The sequence below is a fragment of the Copadichromis virginalis genome, linkage group LG12 (genome assembly GCF_057382275.1).
Source record: "Copadichromis virginalis isolate Kocher_CV1m ecotype Utaka linkage group LG12, C_Virginalis_male_GT1.1, whole genome shotgun sequence".
NCBI lineage: Eukaryota > Metazoa > Chordata > Actinopteri > Cichliformes > Cichlidae > Copadichromis > Copadichromis virginalis.
The window spans coordinates 38,609,466-38,626,608 of NC_140629.1; the positions used below are offsets into that span (position 1 = coordinate 38,609,466).

Below are 17,143 nucleotides of genomic sequence, written 5' to 3' on the forward strand. Positions count from 1 at the left end.
TCGGTTTGGATATGTCACATATCCAAAGCTCGACACAGCTGCTGTAACATCAGACTGAATCCAGCTAACCACAGCTAAAAAGATATTTAGAATATTTATTCTAAATAATAATATAAATATTTAGTCTATTTAAAATGACAGGTCTTTCTTTGCAATGATAACCACAGCAGCAAGCAGTCCCAACAGATGTGTCCAGACAGGGTGCGAACCAGTTACATCCCATTTTGTTTCATCTTCTTACTGTAAAGCTCATCTCATCTTGTTTTTAACCATTATTTCAATTATCTTTGATTTCAATAATCAGCAGAAGACAATATATGAAGATACAAACTCTGATGAAAAGAGGTTTGTTCCTCACTAAGAAGGTTTTCACTCGCCACTTTGTTAGGTACATCTGCTCAAATGCTCCAAATATTTAATGAGTGAATCGCAGGAGCAGTTGGTGCACTCAGGCATGCAGGGGACTTCAGGGTGAAGTTCAAAATGAACATCAGAATTCGGAAGAAACGTGATACTTTTCAGCCAAAGTATCGTGTCCTTCACCAGATTCAAATCCAATAGAGCACCTTCTGGCCATAACTCAGCTCTGAGCAGCTCCCACGTTAGATTCAGTGTCTCGCTCACTCTGCAAAACACCACCACAAGAAAACCACATCATAGCTTTTTAAGACCATTTAAAAGGAGGGTGAAATACAGAAAACACTGAGTACCCGAGTGGGGTTCCAGCTACGACGGGTTTTACTGAGGTCTCATAATGTGAGTTATGTTGTGGCTTTGAGTTACTTGGAAACTGGTCAAATAGATTGTTGGGGGTTTTGAGCCAGTGGTTTGGCTTTTCAGATGAAAGACGACAGGGAGATCTTGGCCAAAGAGGCACCATTACCTCCAACCAAAGCTGTCCAAAGGCCAAAGACAACTACTTCCATGCACTTGGGTTTGTAGCTGAGGTGATGATGTCTATCCAGCTCATACAGTGGCTTGCAAAAGTATTCGGCCCCCTTGAACTTTCCCACATTTTGTCACATTACAGCCACAAACATGAATCAATGTTATTGGAATTCCAGGTGAAAGACCAACACAAAGTGGTGCACACGTGAGAAGTGGAACGAAAATCAGACATGATTCCAAACATTTTTTACAAATAAATAACTGCAAAGTGGGGTGTGGTAATTATTCAGCCCCCTGAGTCAATACTTTGTAGAACCACCTTTTGCTGCAATTACAGCTGCCAGTCTTTTGGGGTCTGACTCTACCAGCTTTGCACATCTACAGACTGAAATTCTTCCCACTGTATATGACATTTTGCGGGTGGTAAACACAGGCTGTTGTCTACTCAAAATGAAAGGTCTTTTGATCTTTGCATTCACAACCACAGCAAGAACAGACCCAAAGAAATTACAGGATGTCATGCAGAGCTTCAGGGGAGGAACAAAGCCACGAGGGAAAACAGGCGGGTCCAGATAGACTGAGATATAAGCTGTATATCTCCTGTATTATCTCACACCGTCCTGGACAGTGTGAGAAAAATTGACAGTGGAGAAGCTTGCGGCCATTCTGAGAAATTGAAGAGACTTCAGTGTAATAATGTCATGATTCACAGACATGGCAGCAGGTTTAACTCTGGATCCCATCATTATCATCAAGGCTTTCAGGCAGTTTGGGCAAAGCGGAACAAACTGAAAGTGGCGAGGGAAGACTCAGATGGGTTGTCACTTTTATTAACAACAAATCGTGCTGCACTGATCATATAACCGTGAAAGAAAGTAGGTTATACTGAACAGTTAAGGGACGCACACAGGGGAGAGAAACATCGCAACACAGCAATCAGGCTGTGAAAAACCAATGAAATCTGACAGAACCCCAGGTACAGAGGAGTAGGCAGGTGCCCAGTTACATTCATCTCAACCTTGATGGGGCATGATTGAAGCGACTGCTATTAGGAGCAAGGGTCCTCCTGGCCTAACAAGCAAGAGGTTTACCCACACAACTACAGCCTGTGCTGTTCACCAGCAAGTCAACAGAATGACACATGACAAGCAACTTGCTTTTCATTTGGCTGTGGGGTAACATCCACTCTGCACACCCGCTGGCGCTCTCACATGCCACTTTAGTTCTTGTTTACACTCCCCTCCCAGCTAACCAGACAACCACGTGTGACCACATCTGCTTTCTCTGCCTCGATACTGCACTCTTGTATAATAGTATAATACTCTTCTAGTATTCTTCTGCTCTGTTTCTTGTAATTTTGTGTAATTTCACACATGAATAACCCCGTGAGGAGGGAAACTGTTTCCCCCTTAAGGAATAGTCTAAAACTATTGGAGCAAGCACTGAATTCTCTGTCATCTTAAGCTGAGTTGGCTATTTTACCAAGATAGCTGCATTTTAGAGGTGCAGGAGAATAAGCTTGCCCACAGCAAGCCTGTAGGCATGTGTCAAAGACAGTATTTACCAATCATGGAACAACACATGACCCGTCTCCATCCTTCCTAAATCATAGGCAGGAAAGGAAGCAGATAATCAACTCAGACTGCAGCATTTATTACATTTTTTATATTATGTTAAATGTCATTAACTAAACATTTCCAGCTGTGGAAGAAATTGATTAATATATGGTGCACAGCCTCCTTATATGCCCTCCTAAATGCAGCTTAAGGGAGATTAAAACCAGAATACATTAGCCAGCAATGAGAAAAGATTGTTAGTGAAATAAAATTAGAATTGTGTTATTTTTAAATAGAAAATCAAGAATTTTTTTTCAATATTTTATTTTTTTCACCTTTTACACGTTTGAATCTCAAGCTACTAAACGTATTCATATAAATAATACTCACAGCGAGCATTCGCCCGCAGTCAGACGCCAAACGTTTGAGTCGTCCTCTGACATGCGCAGTAGCGTTATCTTAAAATTTCCAGTGTGCAACAACCCTCGCTCGAATATGCGCAATTAGTAATATAGCCCCACCTCGACACAAATAATAATAATAATAATTATTATTATTATATTTTGCATAAGACTGGTAAATATTTTGGCTAAACATGAGATGCAGTCATTTTCATCAATGGCCGGAAAAATGAATGAATAAAACAAACACACCTGAACGAGTGATGAAGATGATGCCCACACACGCCTCTGTTGTACTGTCAGTGATGCCACCATGAAATATGTTTATTTATTTACAATCCAGCTAGGCTAAACAGCTGAGCATTTTAAACTTTTAACATATATGTTTAATATTTAACATATACATTCTAATAATTATTATTTATAATTAATAATTATCATTGTTAAGTTTCTGGGGGGGGGTATTCTGTTTTTGAAGGTTATATTTATCATTCATGCATCATGTATATTTACATGTTGAAATTTGAATCTAAAAACATGAGAAGTATTATATAGTTTTCTAATTTTGACAACCGAGGTCGCGTTGCATCATTATAAGCATTATTTCTGAAGAATTGGATCCTGTACAGATAATATTTTATGAAATCCCCCTGCAGAAAATTTGCATCAATACGTTTTTAGAATTTAAAATTTAAAAAAGTGTGGTCATCGGGATACAAACAAGCTGTACTATCTATGTGTTTATACGTCTCTCTGCATTTAATCATTAGTTATCATTAATCTCTGGTTCTCTTCTACTGGGTGTCTTTGTCCCCTCACCCCAACAGCTCGCCCCTCCCTGAGCCTGGTTCTGCTGGATGTTTCTTCCTGTTAAAAGGGAGTTTTTCCTTCCCACTGTTACCAAGCCAGGCTCATAAGGGGGTCGTATGATTGTTGCGGTTTCTCTGTGTTATTGTAGGGTCTTCACTTTACAGTATAACTGTGACTGTTGTTGAGATTTGGTGCCACATAAATAAAATAGAACTGAACCGTTGCAAGAGCTTGGTTCGCATTGCCGGCAATAAGTCAGACTCGTTCCCGGTGGGTGATGGGCTCCGCCAGGGCTGCCCTTTGTCACCGATTCTGTTCATAATTTTTATGGACAGGATTTCTAGGTGCAGCCAAGTGGCGGAGGGCTTTCACTTAGTTGGCCTCAGAATCTCATCTCTGCTTTTTGCGGATGATGTGGTTCTGTTGGCTTCATTGGGTGGGGGCCTCCAGCTCGCACTAGAACGGTTCACAGCCGAGTGTGAAGCAGCAGGAATGAGGATCAGCACCTCCAAATCTGAGGCCATGGTTCTCAGCCGGAAAAGGGTGGAGTGCCCCAAGTGGAGGAGTTCAAGTATCTCGGGGTCTTGTTCGCGAGTGATGGGAGAAGGGAGCCGGAGATCGACAGACGGATTGGGGCTGCAGCTGCAGTAATGCGGACGCTGCACCGGTCCGTCGTGGTGAAGAGGGAGCTGAGTGTAAAAGCGAAGCTCTCAATTTACCGGTCGATCTACGTCCCTACCCTCACCTATGGCCACGAGCTGTGGGTAGTGACCGAAAGAACGAGATCGCGGATACAAGCGGCAGAAATGAGCTTCCTCCGAAGGGTGGCTGGCCTCTCCCTTAGAGATAGGGTGAGAAGTTCAGCCATCCGGGAGGGGCTCAGAGTAGAGCAGCTGCTGCTCCACATCGAAAGGAGCCAGCTGAGGTGGTTCGGGCATCTGACAAGGATGCCCCCTGGGCGCCTCCTGGGTGAGGTGTTCCAGGCATGTCCCACCGGGAGGAGGCCCCGGGGCAGACCCAGGACACGCTGGAGAGATTATATCTCTCGGCTGGCCTGGGAACGCCTTGGTGTTCCCCCGGATAAGCTGGAGGAGGTGGCTGGGGAGAGGGAGGTCTGGGCCTCTCTGCTTGGACTGCTGCCCCCGCGACCCGGCCTCGGATAAAGCGGATGAAGAATTGAATTGAGCTTATTTTCTTCTGACAAACTTGATCTTAAAAAGAAAACCGAATGAACTGAGAAACAACACATTATCAGGTTTCCCCGGATCTGTTATTATAGAGCTGCTCAGAGACGCTTTTCTTTGTAGAACTACAAAGATGTAAATGTGCTGGGTCTTTTATCACATGCATTTCTTTTCACAAGCAATTTTAACCATTGTTATTCTCATTGCCACTTATCACAAATGCTTGATTACAGTTATTGCTGCTAACGCAATTTAAATTCCATCTTGTATTTTCTCAGGTTTTCTTAGTCTAATATTAAGAATTGATAAAATATTGAATTATAAAATTGGATCAGGTACTGTACTGTCACAGTACTGTACATAAAAGCATCTGACTTTTTATGAAACATGTTCTTTTAATGTTCAGGTCTGCCTGTAGCCTGTAGAGTCCCAAACATGCTGATAACAAAAAACCTCTCCTTGGAGCACAGAGGTAGGCTTGGCTGAGTCTGGTAAGTCTATCAAGCATGAACACATCACAGATTTAGTCTGAATACTTGTGTAAATGTTATTCTCACTGACTTCCTTGCAGGCATTTGTATAAAGACAGCAAATTATGCAGAAGCTCTTTTCTTTGTCCCATTGTTAATTTCTGAACAGAATGACTTTCCATATAAAAATCATGGTGGCACACCAGCACGATCAGTCCATTTTTACCTGAGGAAAACTTCCCCCTCTTTTACTTTGCATGAGAATGTCACGTTTAACGCACAAAAAAGGGGAAAGAATAAAAAAAAGAAAGAGCTGTCAGCCTTTTCTTTCAGCAAACAAAGAAGAATCAGCCGTCGGTCAAATCACAGATGTTCTACCGCACAAAAATGATCATTATTGTGCCAAGATTTTGTCAGACTTCCTTGCATGCTTCCACAGTGAGCTGTGTCACAAAAGATTTTGGCAAGCTTGTCCCTCAATTAGACAAACACACACAATGAGAGACTCTGTCAGGGCTCAGGCTGTGCCCACGTGGTGACCTTCCCCTGAGACGGCCTGTTGCAGTGCACGCTGCAAAAACTGTCAATACAAAACCATCTATCTGTTCTCTGACCGGATCTATGGAATTACAGCACAGACAGCCCTGTTAAAATGTCTCTCTCTTTGTGAGGCGGCTCCTCTCTGCGCATCTGATTTCAGACCAGTGATTTGTTACCCAGTGGGCCTGTGACAAAATCTGATCACAAACCATTTTCACAGCAGCCGTGTCAATACAAGAAGAGTAAAGACGCACAGCTGTCAATAATCGCATTACTCAAAGTGAATGAAAATTCACTCATTTCAGTTCTAACACAGTGTTGACCTGTTATTTCATTTCAAAATGACTGTTGGGTTGTTTCGGGCCTTAATTGTTATTTTATCATCGTGCCAAAAATGGTCTCAGTCCCATGTGGAACTACAGGACACTGCAGTGTCACAAACCACAAATCATCCAGTAATAAATATATTCAAATACAAAAAGAGCAACGAGAGAAAAAACAGAAGCACTGAAGGTTTCAGGATGTTGACCTCAGGAGGTTTTTAAGATGCTAAATTTGGGCTAATAAGCTAAAAAATTCTGTTTCCTATGTTTTATTATATAATTTTATAACCCAGAAAACACTGAAAGCATTTCCTTGAAAGCACAATACATTCAAATTTAAGAAACTACAGCAGCAGCATTACAGGTAAAATCCCACATGACCGATGCTCCTTCCTTTTTTTGTCCCTTCTTTTCCAATGATTGTGACGGAGGATTCTTCAGCAGCGTGTAATCTAGACTCCTCACTGACGAGTCGAAGGTGCAGCCGGTGAGAATAAAGCCTGTTCGTGTGTAAAATCCTCCCAGGGTGTTTTTGGGATTGAGATGTGCCAACGATCATTTCCAGCTCATCAAACCATTCGCTGACCCCTCCTGACCTATGGACCTTTAACATCCTGGAGGAGACTACTTCCAGCACAATAGGAAGTTTTCATCTAAGGATGATTGTGGTCACTCAGCACAGTGATTGCAGTGTTTTTTCAGAGGCCCTCTTCTTTAAGGTGAGTGCTCATAACAGAACTCCGCCGCTCTCTCATCGCCAGGACAATAGATCAGGTTTTTCCTACACCAACGTGTGGGCAAAGCAATTTTAGGAAGTGTCAAAGGATAATAATACCAGTGAGATACTGGCTTCTGTCAAGCAAACAGCCACACGCAGCTATTGTTGCTGCTGTCACACTTATTAAAAGCAAGACCAGGATCCTATTGCACAGAATCTATTTAAAGACAACACGGTACAAGGTGCACGCACTGAGTTTTATTTTTTGAGGACATTTTTGTTAAATCTAGGAGGAAATTCAGTGTAAGGATGAAAAATGCTTTGCTGCACATTATGTAATACAACATGGAAGACCACACAATGGCTGGTTTACAAAGGAGGGTGTGGGCGTTCATCAGCAAGGGTGTAGGCTTGATTTGCAAAGTGGGGAGAACATGAAACCTACAGTGGGATGCAAAAGATCGGGCAACCTTGTTAATAGTCATTATTTTCCTGTATAAATCGTTGGTTGGTACAATAAAAAATGTCAGTTAAATATATCATACAGGAGACACACACAGTGATGTTTGAGAAGTGAAATGAAGTTTATTGGATTTATAGAAAGTGTGCAAGAATTGTTTAAACAAAATCAGGCAGGTGACCCCTGACCTACATACACAGGCAGTGTTGGTCAAGTTACTTGAAAAAAGTAATCCGTAACTAATTACTGATTACTTCCCCCCAAAAGTAATCCCGTTACTTTACTGATTACTTATTTTCAAAAGTAATTAATTACTTAGTTACTTCGTTACTTTTTAAAAACACGATTTACAACCTGAAGAGGTGATAAAGTGAAAGATTTTTCAGCCTAATTCTACTTTTTCTGCATAATCCATCATACAAAATGTAATCAAATGGAAAAGTCTCTTTTTAAAACTTGTTTTATTAGTTTTAATCTTTTAACTTTATGCATCAAGCAAAACATTTAATTATATGCAACATTCTCTGACTGGAAGAAATTAGTTTAACATTTAAACCTATTTTCTGCACATTCCAGCTCATAAAATAAAATATTTTTTGTGTTTACACTCAGTCTTTCAAATAGATGCAAGTAAAACACAGCAGAAAATAAATAAAGTCAAAGACTCAGCGGTCCTGTTGCTCTATTTTCACCTGTAAAGCAGGAGTGGGGCAGGCGGAGGTTTACCCTGGTGCAGGTGTGCCGCGGTCAGTGGAAGAATCCACGAGTTTCTCTGTGAGTTTCCCATTACGTCGTAGCTACTCGGTGCTTGTTGGAAGTTTAGGGGTTTTTTTCGCTGTAAAAATAAGTTTTCTTCCCACGCACGATGGACGCTAATGTTTTTGTCACTTTTTATGGAATCAAACTCAAAGTAAGGTCAGTGCTTCCACGCTTTAAACGCTGCACGCTCATACTCTCTCTGCACTCGATATGTGATCCATTGTTGATCTGCACACAGCTGTTGTCACGAACGTCGCACTTGCTTACGTCACTGTCATGAGACGTTCTCGCAAAAAATCATGGTTTTAGTAACGCAGTAACGCAGCGTTCCTACGGGAAAGTAACGGTAATCTAATTACCGTTTTTGCAATAGTAATCCCTTACTTTACTCGTTACTTGAAAAAAGTAATCGGATTACAGTAACGCGTTACTGCCCATCTCTGTACACAGGTGAATCCAATAATGAGAAAGAGTATTTAAGGGGGTAAACTAAGTTTCCCTCCTCTTTTAATTTTCTCTCAGTAGCAACACGGGGGTCTCAAAACAACTCTCACATGACCTGAAGACAAAGCTTGTTCACCATCATGGTTTAGGGGAAGGACACAGAAAGCAGCACCAAAACCTACAACTGCCTCCAAAGCTCATACTGTACATGTAAAAGAAGGCATCTATCAATCTCCTGCCACCAACTGCGAATAACTCAAAACATTAAACAATCACTTAATTGTGATACAAGGAAAAGGCAGGAAGCTGTGATCAATGAGGAATTGGTTGGCTTTTAATTTGAAGGAGACGAAGACTTTGGAGTGCAGGAAAACGGCTTCAGTGTCGTTGTATGTGAAAAGGAAAAGTGATATAATGTCATGTTTTTAGTCTGGATTTCATTAAAAAAGCCAAAAGCAGGGACCCATCGCTGACACATGATTGGTCTTTTCGTTAATAAAAGAAATTAAGCATGATGATCAAAATCTCTGAATATGCTTTCGTGGTTTTTTGTGTGTATGTCGTGTTCTGAACAATCCAAAGATAGACAGGATGTTTACAGACTGCAGGAGCTCTGGGCTTATTTTACATCACTGTTATTACTACATACCAAGAATATCTCTTTTCTGCATCAATTCACTTCCCAGAAGAAAAAGCAATGGTGGAAAGAGCCGAAGGCAAGAACACAGACTAGATAATTATATCTTTTATTGCTATGTGCTCCCCATTACAACAAACAGCATCAGTAGTGTACACTTCAATCTACACAAATACATAGTAAAGCAAATAGAACAGAGTGACTTGCGTTCATGACAATCCAATACTTCAATGCATGGACAGCACAGGGGTATTGATACAGTACATGGAAAATCCTATGCAATAACAGCTGTCTGAGGCTCAGGGATTGTCAAAGTAACATCTACGGCTACTCTAGTTATCATTACAAGCTCTCTATAGCATTAGCAGCAGTGTTTATAGGCAGCAAGTAAATGATGTGAAAAGAACTGGGAGGAAAATGAAAATACTGCCAACTACAAACAGCATAAAACAGCTTTACTGGTACTACGCTATTCATGTTTTATCGGTTAAAATAAAGCATCTGTCTGGTCAGTTCACGCTGCTGCGTTGCAACGACTCGGATAAAGACTTCTACAAAACAGCTGTGAAAAAACAGCTTTCTGACAAGTAAAACATCTCAAAATTGAGCATGTATATTTACATCTAATTGTTTGCAAAAACAATGTCATTTCTAGTCTACTGTGTTTGTTAACAAGCACAAATCTGCTTCCAATGTGAAAATATGACCGGAGAAAGAGGTGATCAGTTTTCAATGGTTTATCCAATGCAGCTTATCGGCCGGCTGCTGCACACGCTGCGACAACAAAGCAGAACCCTTTAACTTTCAATAAATATTTATGCACTCAATGCTATATACATGTTCTATACATTGGCACACAGGACTGAGTGTGGATAGTTGCAAGCTATTTCTTTGCTGAAAACACAAATCTGTGCCTTTTGCTATTGCAGTCAGATGCATGGTGGTTGCAAGGAAATCCACTTATAAATAAATAGCTTTCTATCTCCAAAACCTTTTTCCACCTGAATAAAAAAGCCATTTAGAGAATACTCTGGAAAGAAAGATGTTCCACATACAGTAAGTCTTTTTTTAAATTCCAGCTTATTGTACTTACAACAAAGCTTTGTTCCTGCAAACGTAACACGTACCAGAGAACCTCGTTCAGGCCAATCATGAAAGGATCGAACGAGCTCCAAGGGCCATTAAGCAATTTTCATATTAAAACTGAATGACATGGCTCTGTATTGGCAGACTGTGAAAGGGTAGATCAATTTTCCAAGCTCAGTACTGACAGATTACATTGTTTTAGCTCTTCATAAAAAAGCTAAAAGCACAGCTGGAACAAACAGCTGGGTGGTGAAGACAGTGAGAGATGGCGGGGACTCCTGAGCTAAAATAAGTCGGACTTCATTGCACGGGGAGAATATTTAATGTGTCTAAAAGTTAAAGATAATTTGTTTTTGAGTTTGTCTGGTCCCTAGTGGTCAAAAGTCAACTAATGCAGCTTTAGTTATTAGGCTCACCTGTGAACGCGAATGCAATCTAACACAGCAGTTCTGCTAACAACTCATCATTTAGATTCTTTGCTGACATTCCTCAAAGGTTCTTATGATTTTACCTGATTATGGAGGTTTCAGGCAGTGAGGACGTGTAGGCTACATAGGCTGCCTCCCTTCCTTCCCACATCACTGCCCTCCACGACCTCAATAACAAACACAAACAGAAAGCTTCACAGGACAAGGATTTATAGCGGTGTGCTGATATCGGATTGCATTTCTTTCTTTTCACAGGTTAACGAAAAGTCACGGTAAAAGTGAGGCTAAAGTAAAAACACATTTTACATGTATTATGAATAATTTTGGTCCTTTGACCTGAGTGTTGTACCGTCTATTTTATATGCGCATGCTCTTTAGTTAGTTCTCTTCTTTGCCCTTAAGTATTTCTGAGAAGAAGAGAAAAACATGGAACAAAGCTAAATATGAAAGGCAGCCAGCTTGGTGCAGCAAAGCGACTGTTAGCAATAAGTGAGCTCTGTCTAACAAAGCTGTTCCTGTACTAAACACAGAAACAGGATGAATGCTTCGGTGCTGATAGGTGGTGTTTTCTTTGGACAGAGCCGGTTAGCTTTCCCCATGTTTTCAGTGTTTATGAAAAACTAACTTAATTGTGTCATACAAGGTATCAAACATCCCATCTCTCTGCACTTTGACTTTTCCTTAAGTTAGAACAGAAACCTTCATGGCATTCTGAAAGGAAAGCTACATCAATAATCAGTCAATAATCCCTTTCTGCCCATGTGAACAGTCCCTGGAAGGGTAAACACTGGCACCAACATCTGTCAGAACTGGTTAAAAATGTATTTGAAAGCATCCCACCTTCTTAAAATAATACTGATATTCTCATGTACAGCATTTACAGGAAGCTTTATAAATAGTGCGTCGGGGAAATTCATCTCTGTTCGTGTTTCATATTCACTTAAAGTACGGTAAATCATTTTTCACTGAATACTTTGACGGCTGAACTTTCTGTAAGTCGAGCTTTAAAGTTCGATTTCTGGCAAGAAAACTGGCAGTTTGTAACATTCAAGTAGTGGGAATTCTCAGCTGATCTGGCTTTGACTATTGTTAACTTTAAAATGACACCGAACTCTGACATCTACCTCAAAGGTCACAATGTGGGGACAGGATATGGATGCAATCAATTAAACGCATCGTAAAGCTGAGATTTATCCAAAAAGAACCAATGTGGCAAACGTGTCCATATGGAAAAGATATTTATAAATCTTATAAAGTTTGTATCTGTCTTGTGTGAAACTTGAATGAAAAGCATATAAGAGTGAAAACAGATATAAGATGCCTTGAAAAATTATATAATGAAACTTGTATGTTTTGGATACTAAAACAATATATGAAAGTAATGAGAAAGTGGCCACTTTCATGAGTAAATCATAGAAGTTTTTCCATATGGGCGGCCTTTAGTGGAGTCACTTTTAAATGAACTGAAATGCAAGAGGCATTTAAACCAATTCTTGCATCTATTTGCTCTCTGAGTTCTACTAAATCTACACAGCTGGATTAGCTCTGGTCTCTGCACCTGCTCACACTTTCTCTCTGGATACCTGCAGCAGCATAGCTGCTCTGCAGGCAGCAGGGGTCTGGTTTATTCAGTAACGAGACCAGACGACCGCTCGTCCGGAGGGGGAATGCAGACACCTTCCTCCACCTGCTCTCTCAGTTTTCACTGTGCAGGTGACATTAGAGAAACATTTGCCTGAACAAGTGAACAAGGTGATAAAATGAAATAAATGTCAGACATCGGGAATGTATGAGTCAGAGCGACAAACATCTTTTGAATACTGAACTGTCCTTTGGCTGTTTTGTATCCCTGAAAGTATTCACTACGAACGTACGGTAATTTAGCTTTTCATTTGACACGGTTGAAAACTCCCCGTGGCTCACGTGCCCCTACACCTTGAAATGATTTCATATTTGTTTCATATTAATATAGAAGTATGAGGGCAAAGTAGCACGGCTGTTTCAGCCTCAGCAATCTGGAAGCTGCAGGTGGTTAAAGAGATATTTAGAGTCCGTATCAGGGTCAAATTCTTACAAAGTGAACCAGCACTTTTCTTTCTTTCTCTGTGTTTTCTGGTGTGAGAAGACTCAGGATGAAGCTGGATTATCTACTGTACATTACGAGTCCTAAAGGCAAAAGCTATGACTTTCATCGCTCCACTTCAGAATATGCCACAGGCTGCCGACTGTCCACCAAACTGCTTGACCTTTGACCCCGAGTAGGACCAGCCTGGGTGGACAGCTTCCTGTCAGTGAGGTCCGTATGTCGTGGAACCCGCCTTGGTGCTGTAGCGATCTTTGATGGGGTTTTCTTAACTGGAGCAGGCGTGGTGATGTGTTTTGCTGCACCGCCCGATGTGGCGGATCCTTTGCCCGCGCCTTGTTTCCCACCGCGAGTGCCGTTGGCCGCTACTGCGGCCGTTAACGTCTCAAGGAGCTGCGAGGCTGATCCGAAGCGAACGTGTTCCTCGGTCTCAGCCGCCTCCGAGAACATAGACAGGGCTCCGGTGCGCTTACTGCAGGAGTCGCAGCACAGCTTGCTGTAGCCTGGGATAGAGCAGTATCTCGCTAACACCTCCATTTGGCAGAAGATGGATTTGTCCCCATTACACGGCTCATCTGTAAGTCAAAGAGCATACAGTGTAAGCTCGCCGCAGTGTCAAAACTCTGGAAAGTTTAAATGGCCTTGGAAAGAGATCAAAAGAAAGGAAGGGATGCCTTACAAAGCGCAGAGGCGTTGCTTTTAATTAGAGACTGACAGCAAAGAAAGTGTCTGTGCACATTCTAACGGCACATTCAGCATAACGATGCTCATTCTGTTGTGCCTGGACGGGAGATGTGACCCAGTTTCTTCTACTACTGTACAAACCAATTCCAAGCGTGTTTGGTGTTGGCTCCGGTTCATCGCCCTCACGCTCTCAGGCACCAGAACTCTGCTTTTGTTTCTCTAACAAAACTGCTGAGTGTTGCTTAACAAGACTTACATCCGTCCTAAAACGACTTCCAGAGACCTCAACGACTCTTCTAAGCACATGCATGAAAATGTCTCAGGTCTAATCAGAAAGATCTTTTACCTTGTTTAATATTTTGCCATTCAATTGCTGCCCTTTAACACAAAAATGCAAAATAAGTACCTTTATCTCGGCTAAAATTATAAATAAATGTGCACAGTAACACGGTAAAGATTGAAAGTAAAGGTAATAATCTCACAGCAGCGTCGGCCAAACAAACCACAGACGTTTTGTTCATTCAAACCTCTTCTTTTCCTTTTTGAGGGACGATGTTCTACATAAACTCACAGCATGCACAGATAAAATAAACACATGCATATATAACAGCTGGAATGCTACCTGCAGAGAGCTTAATGTGCTCTCGCCGACTTATGAGTGTGCTACATTATTATTATTATGAGATGTATCTCTGTAACTTAAATACTGACTTGGCATTTATGTTTCGCATAAAGCATGCAGCGACATTTACAAATGACATGCACTTCCACTGACACGATCAATAAAATACGCTGGTTTAAAAATCTGTGTGCTGTCTCAGAAAGGCCACGTAGGGGCTTAGGGCGGGTTATTAAAATCAGAAGTAGTTCCATGAAAAGGTTTGGATTTGGCAGGATTCTGTTTGGACTCCTTTTGCTGATTTTCAGATTTTCATCGCTGTTGTGAACAAACACAATGCTTTGGGGGGATTTTGTCTCTTTTTTGTTTCACTGCACATTGTCCTAGAATAGTGACACACAATCTGTAAATTTCATGTTTGTGATCGCGTCCTGTCACGGCTGTACAAATAGGTAAACTCTTGACTTTAGTAACCTGTTAAACGTCCTTCAGCAGCAGCAACCTGTGTTAGCTTCTCATAGACACCAAACTGTTTACATCACTGGACAGCCCCCTTCAAACATGTCGCAGCATCTCACTCGTCCTGACTTTAACACGATGTCTCGTCTCCTAAACGCTAAGCCAGCCTCCTGCCTTGAGTTTGTTTGTGTTTCTATTTTTATTGAATACAAGTCACCCAGACCCTGCATGCTTTGGTGTGCAGTGTAGCTTAAGAGTTACACTCTTGTCCCATCTGTTCGCTAAACGCTGTCCTAGAAATCTTGTGTGGAACATTCAGTTCTTTTGAAAAACTGAGATCTGCCAAAATACAGGTTTGTTTTCTACACTGGACATATAACATGGTTTTTACTTCATTGTAGAGCTTTCTGCAGGTTTTTGTATGTTAACCTCAGATTCTTCACAGATCTTTGCAGGACTGTTGGCGAACTTCCTTCACATCTTGTCTCATTGCAGATGAATGAACAAAGAATCTTTTGGAGCATCTCTAAAAGGTTTCTTCTAAGGTTGTGTGACAGAAAGGTTTTAAAACAACCAACAGCAGCAGACTTCGTCATTAACCTTTGTATGTTTCTATTTGTAGATTAAGCACAAGCTAATTAACACACAATGCACTTAGAAGCATGACTGCTTGAAAACAATGTCGGCCATTTATGCACATGACATCGTAAGCTCCACGAAGTTTCCCCTCAGAATAGAAAGTGAGCGATTATGCAGTTTACTTAATGAAGACACAAAATTGTTATTCCATTAGATCTATGAATGAGCTTTCGATCAAAGCAGAATGGGATGATTCCTTCGGCCTTACTTGCTTTGATGCATTTCAAACCAAAGTCTAGCAAACATTCGTGCAGGCGCAGATGCCTTCCTGTGCTACCACAGAGTAGAGTTTTTGTGGGGTGAAGCAATTTCATACAGACGCTGGACACTTTCAAATGTCATCACAGCAGCTCCAACTGGAAGAATGACGTTAGCAGCAAAGTAAGAGTAATAATGTGTTATTTCTTCACAAATGTCATTGTCTGGGCTTTAAATCACTAAAGGAAATGACTTTAAATGAAAGCGTGACAGGACGGCACGTCAATAAGAGCATGTAAAAGGACGCACTGTTAACATCTGAATACATTTTTCTTCCTTCAAGCAGTGACTGATTTAATTTTCGAAGCGGCACAAAACTCGAAGTCTAAATCAATCACGGGAAATGCTTAAATGAAGTTTTACTGTTGTTGTAATGTCAGCAGAGATGCTTCCGTCTACCTGGTCGTGAACTGCACTCACCCGTGAACAATGTTGGTACTTTCTAATGAATTATTGCAGGCTAGATGGACCGAGCCCGTTTCGAGGGGCTGCTGATTGATTTTCCTTTTCATTTAAAAACAAATGGAAACCGTCGGCTGGCTGCGAGGTCAGGGGAAAATGCAAGATTTGGTATTTTTTTTTATCAAGGACGTAATCTGCTAAAATGAAGAGCAAATGACATGCATTATGTATTTTGTCTAGAGGACCTGCTGGACTGAAAGACGGGCATGTTGGAATTATAATTATGTGGAGGGAAGCACAATGTGCTGAAATGTTAATGGAGTAAATGAAAAGAAGATGCTGCATGTTTGCTACGAGGATTGCACCATCAGACATTCTTACCGTGGCAGGGTCCAGGTTTGCACGGCCTCACGTTTTCGGGCTTTTCTCCGTTACACTGATCTCCAATCCGGCAGGTGATCAGACGCCTTTCTATCCCCTCTCCACACGTCACAGAACACTGAGCAAGAGTTTGAAAAGAAGAAAAGTGAGCTGAAAATTCGCTTCAGGTTTAATGTTCAAAAAGAAACAACACTTCTTACTTTCCTCAGAGTTTTATATGTTAGGAAACTATCCTGGGAATACATCACACAGCTAAAGTATTTGTCTCAGTCTCACTTTGCCCTTTGCTTCAGTGGCATCTTTATTTTGTACCCAGGGATTCTGGCGAATTAACAAACTTAAAGCCCTCAAATGAAGCCAAACAGCATCTGAAATCTCAACAGGCCCAGGTGGAGAGATCCTCTTTCTTCTGTTACAACATTTTGAATAATTTATTGATAAACCTGCAAGACTGCAATACTGAAGCAATCAATCGCATCACCTGTGGCCCCGTGTGGCTTTTTACCCAACCTTTAACTTTGGCCACTGACACCAGAAATAAACGTTTCCCTTCAGTTGTGATCGGTTAGAAAAACGACCTCAAATTGAACTGCAATTAATAATGTGAGAGCTGGTGAAGCAGCAAACACACCATTAATTATTTGGTGGATCTTTGTCTCATGTTTTAGACTGAGATCTCCTGTGAATGTCAGCAAAATAATTGAAACAAACATATATGTATATATGTATATATATGTGTATATATATATATACATATATACATATATATACACACATATATATATACACATATATACATATATACATACACATATATACATATATATATACATATATACATATATACATACATATACATACACTGAACAAAAATATAAACGCAACACCTTTGTTACTGCTCCCATTCCCCATGG

General features: G+C 41.0%; 1 protein-coding gene across 2 annotated transcripts in view; it reads right to left on the bottom strand.

Moving 5' to 3' along the window:
• Positions 1 to 12,585: 12,585 nt before the first annotated feature.
• Positions 12,586 to 17,143, bottom strand: part of adamts3 (ADAM metallopeptidase with thrombospondin type 1 motif, 3) — a 140,725-nt gene continuing 136,167 nt past the window's right edge. For both annotated transcript variants that reach the window (XM_085476450.1, XM_085476451.1), the window contains 2 exons: positions 16,230 to 16,347; positions 12,586 to 13,362 (listed from right to left, as the gene is read on the bottom strand). In XM_085476450.1, the coding sequence (XP_085332576.1) occupies positions 12,893 to 13,362; positions 16,230 to 16,347 (588 nt within the window). In that variant the 3' untranslated portion in view covers positions 12,586 to 12,892. The remainder of the gene's footprint in view (positions 13,363 to 16,229; positions 16,348 to 17,143) is intronic.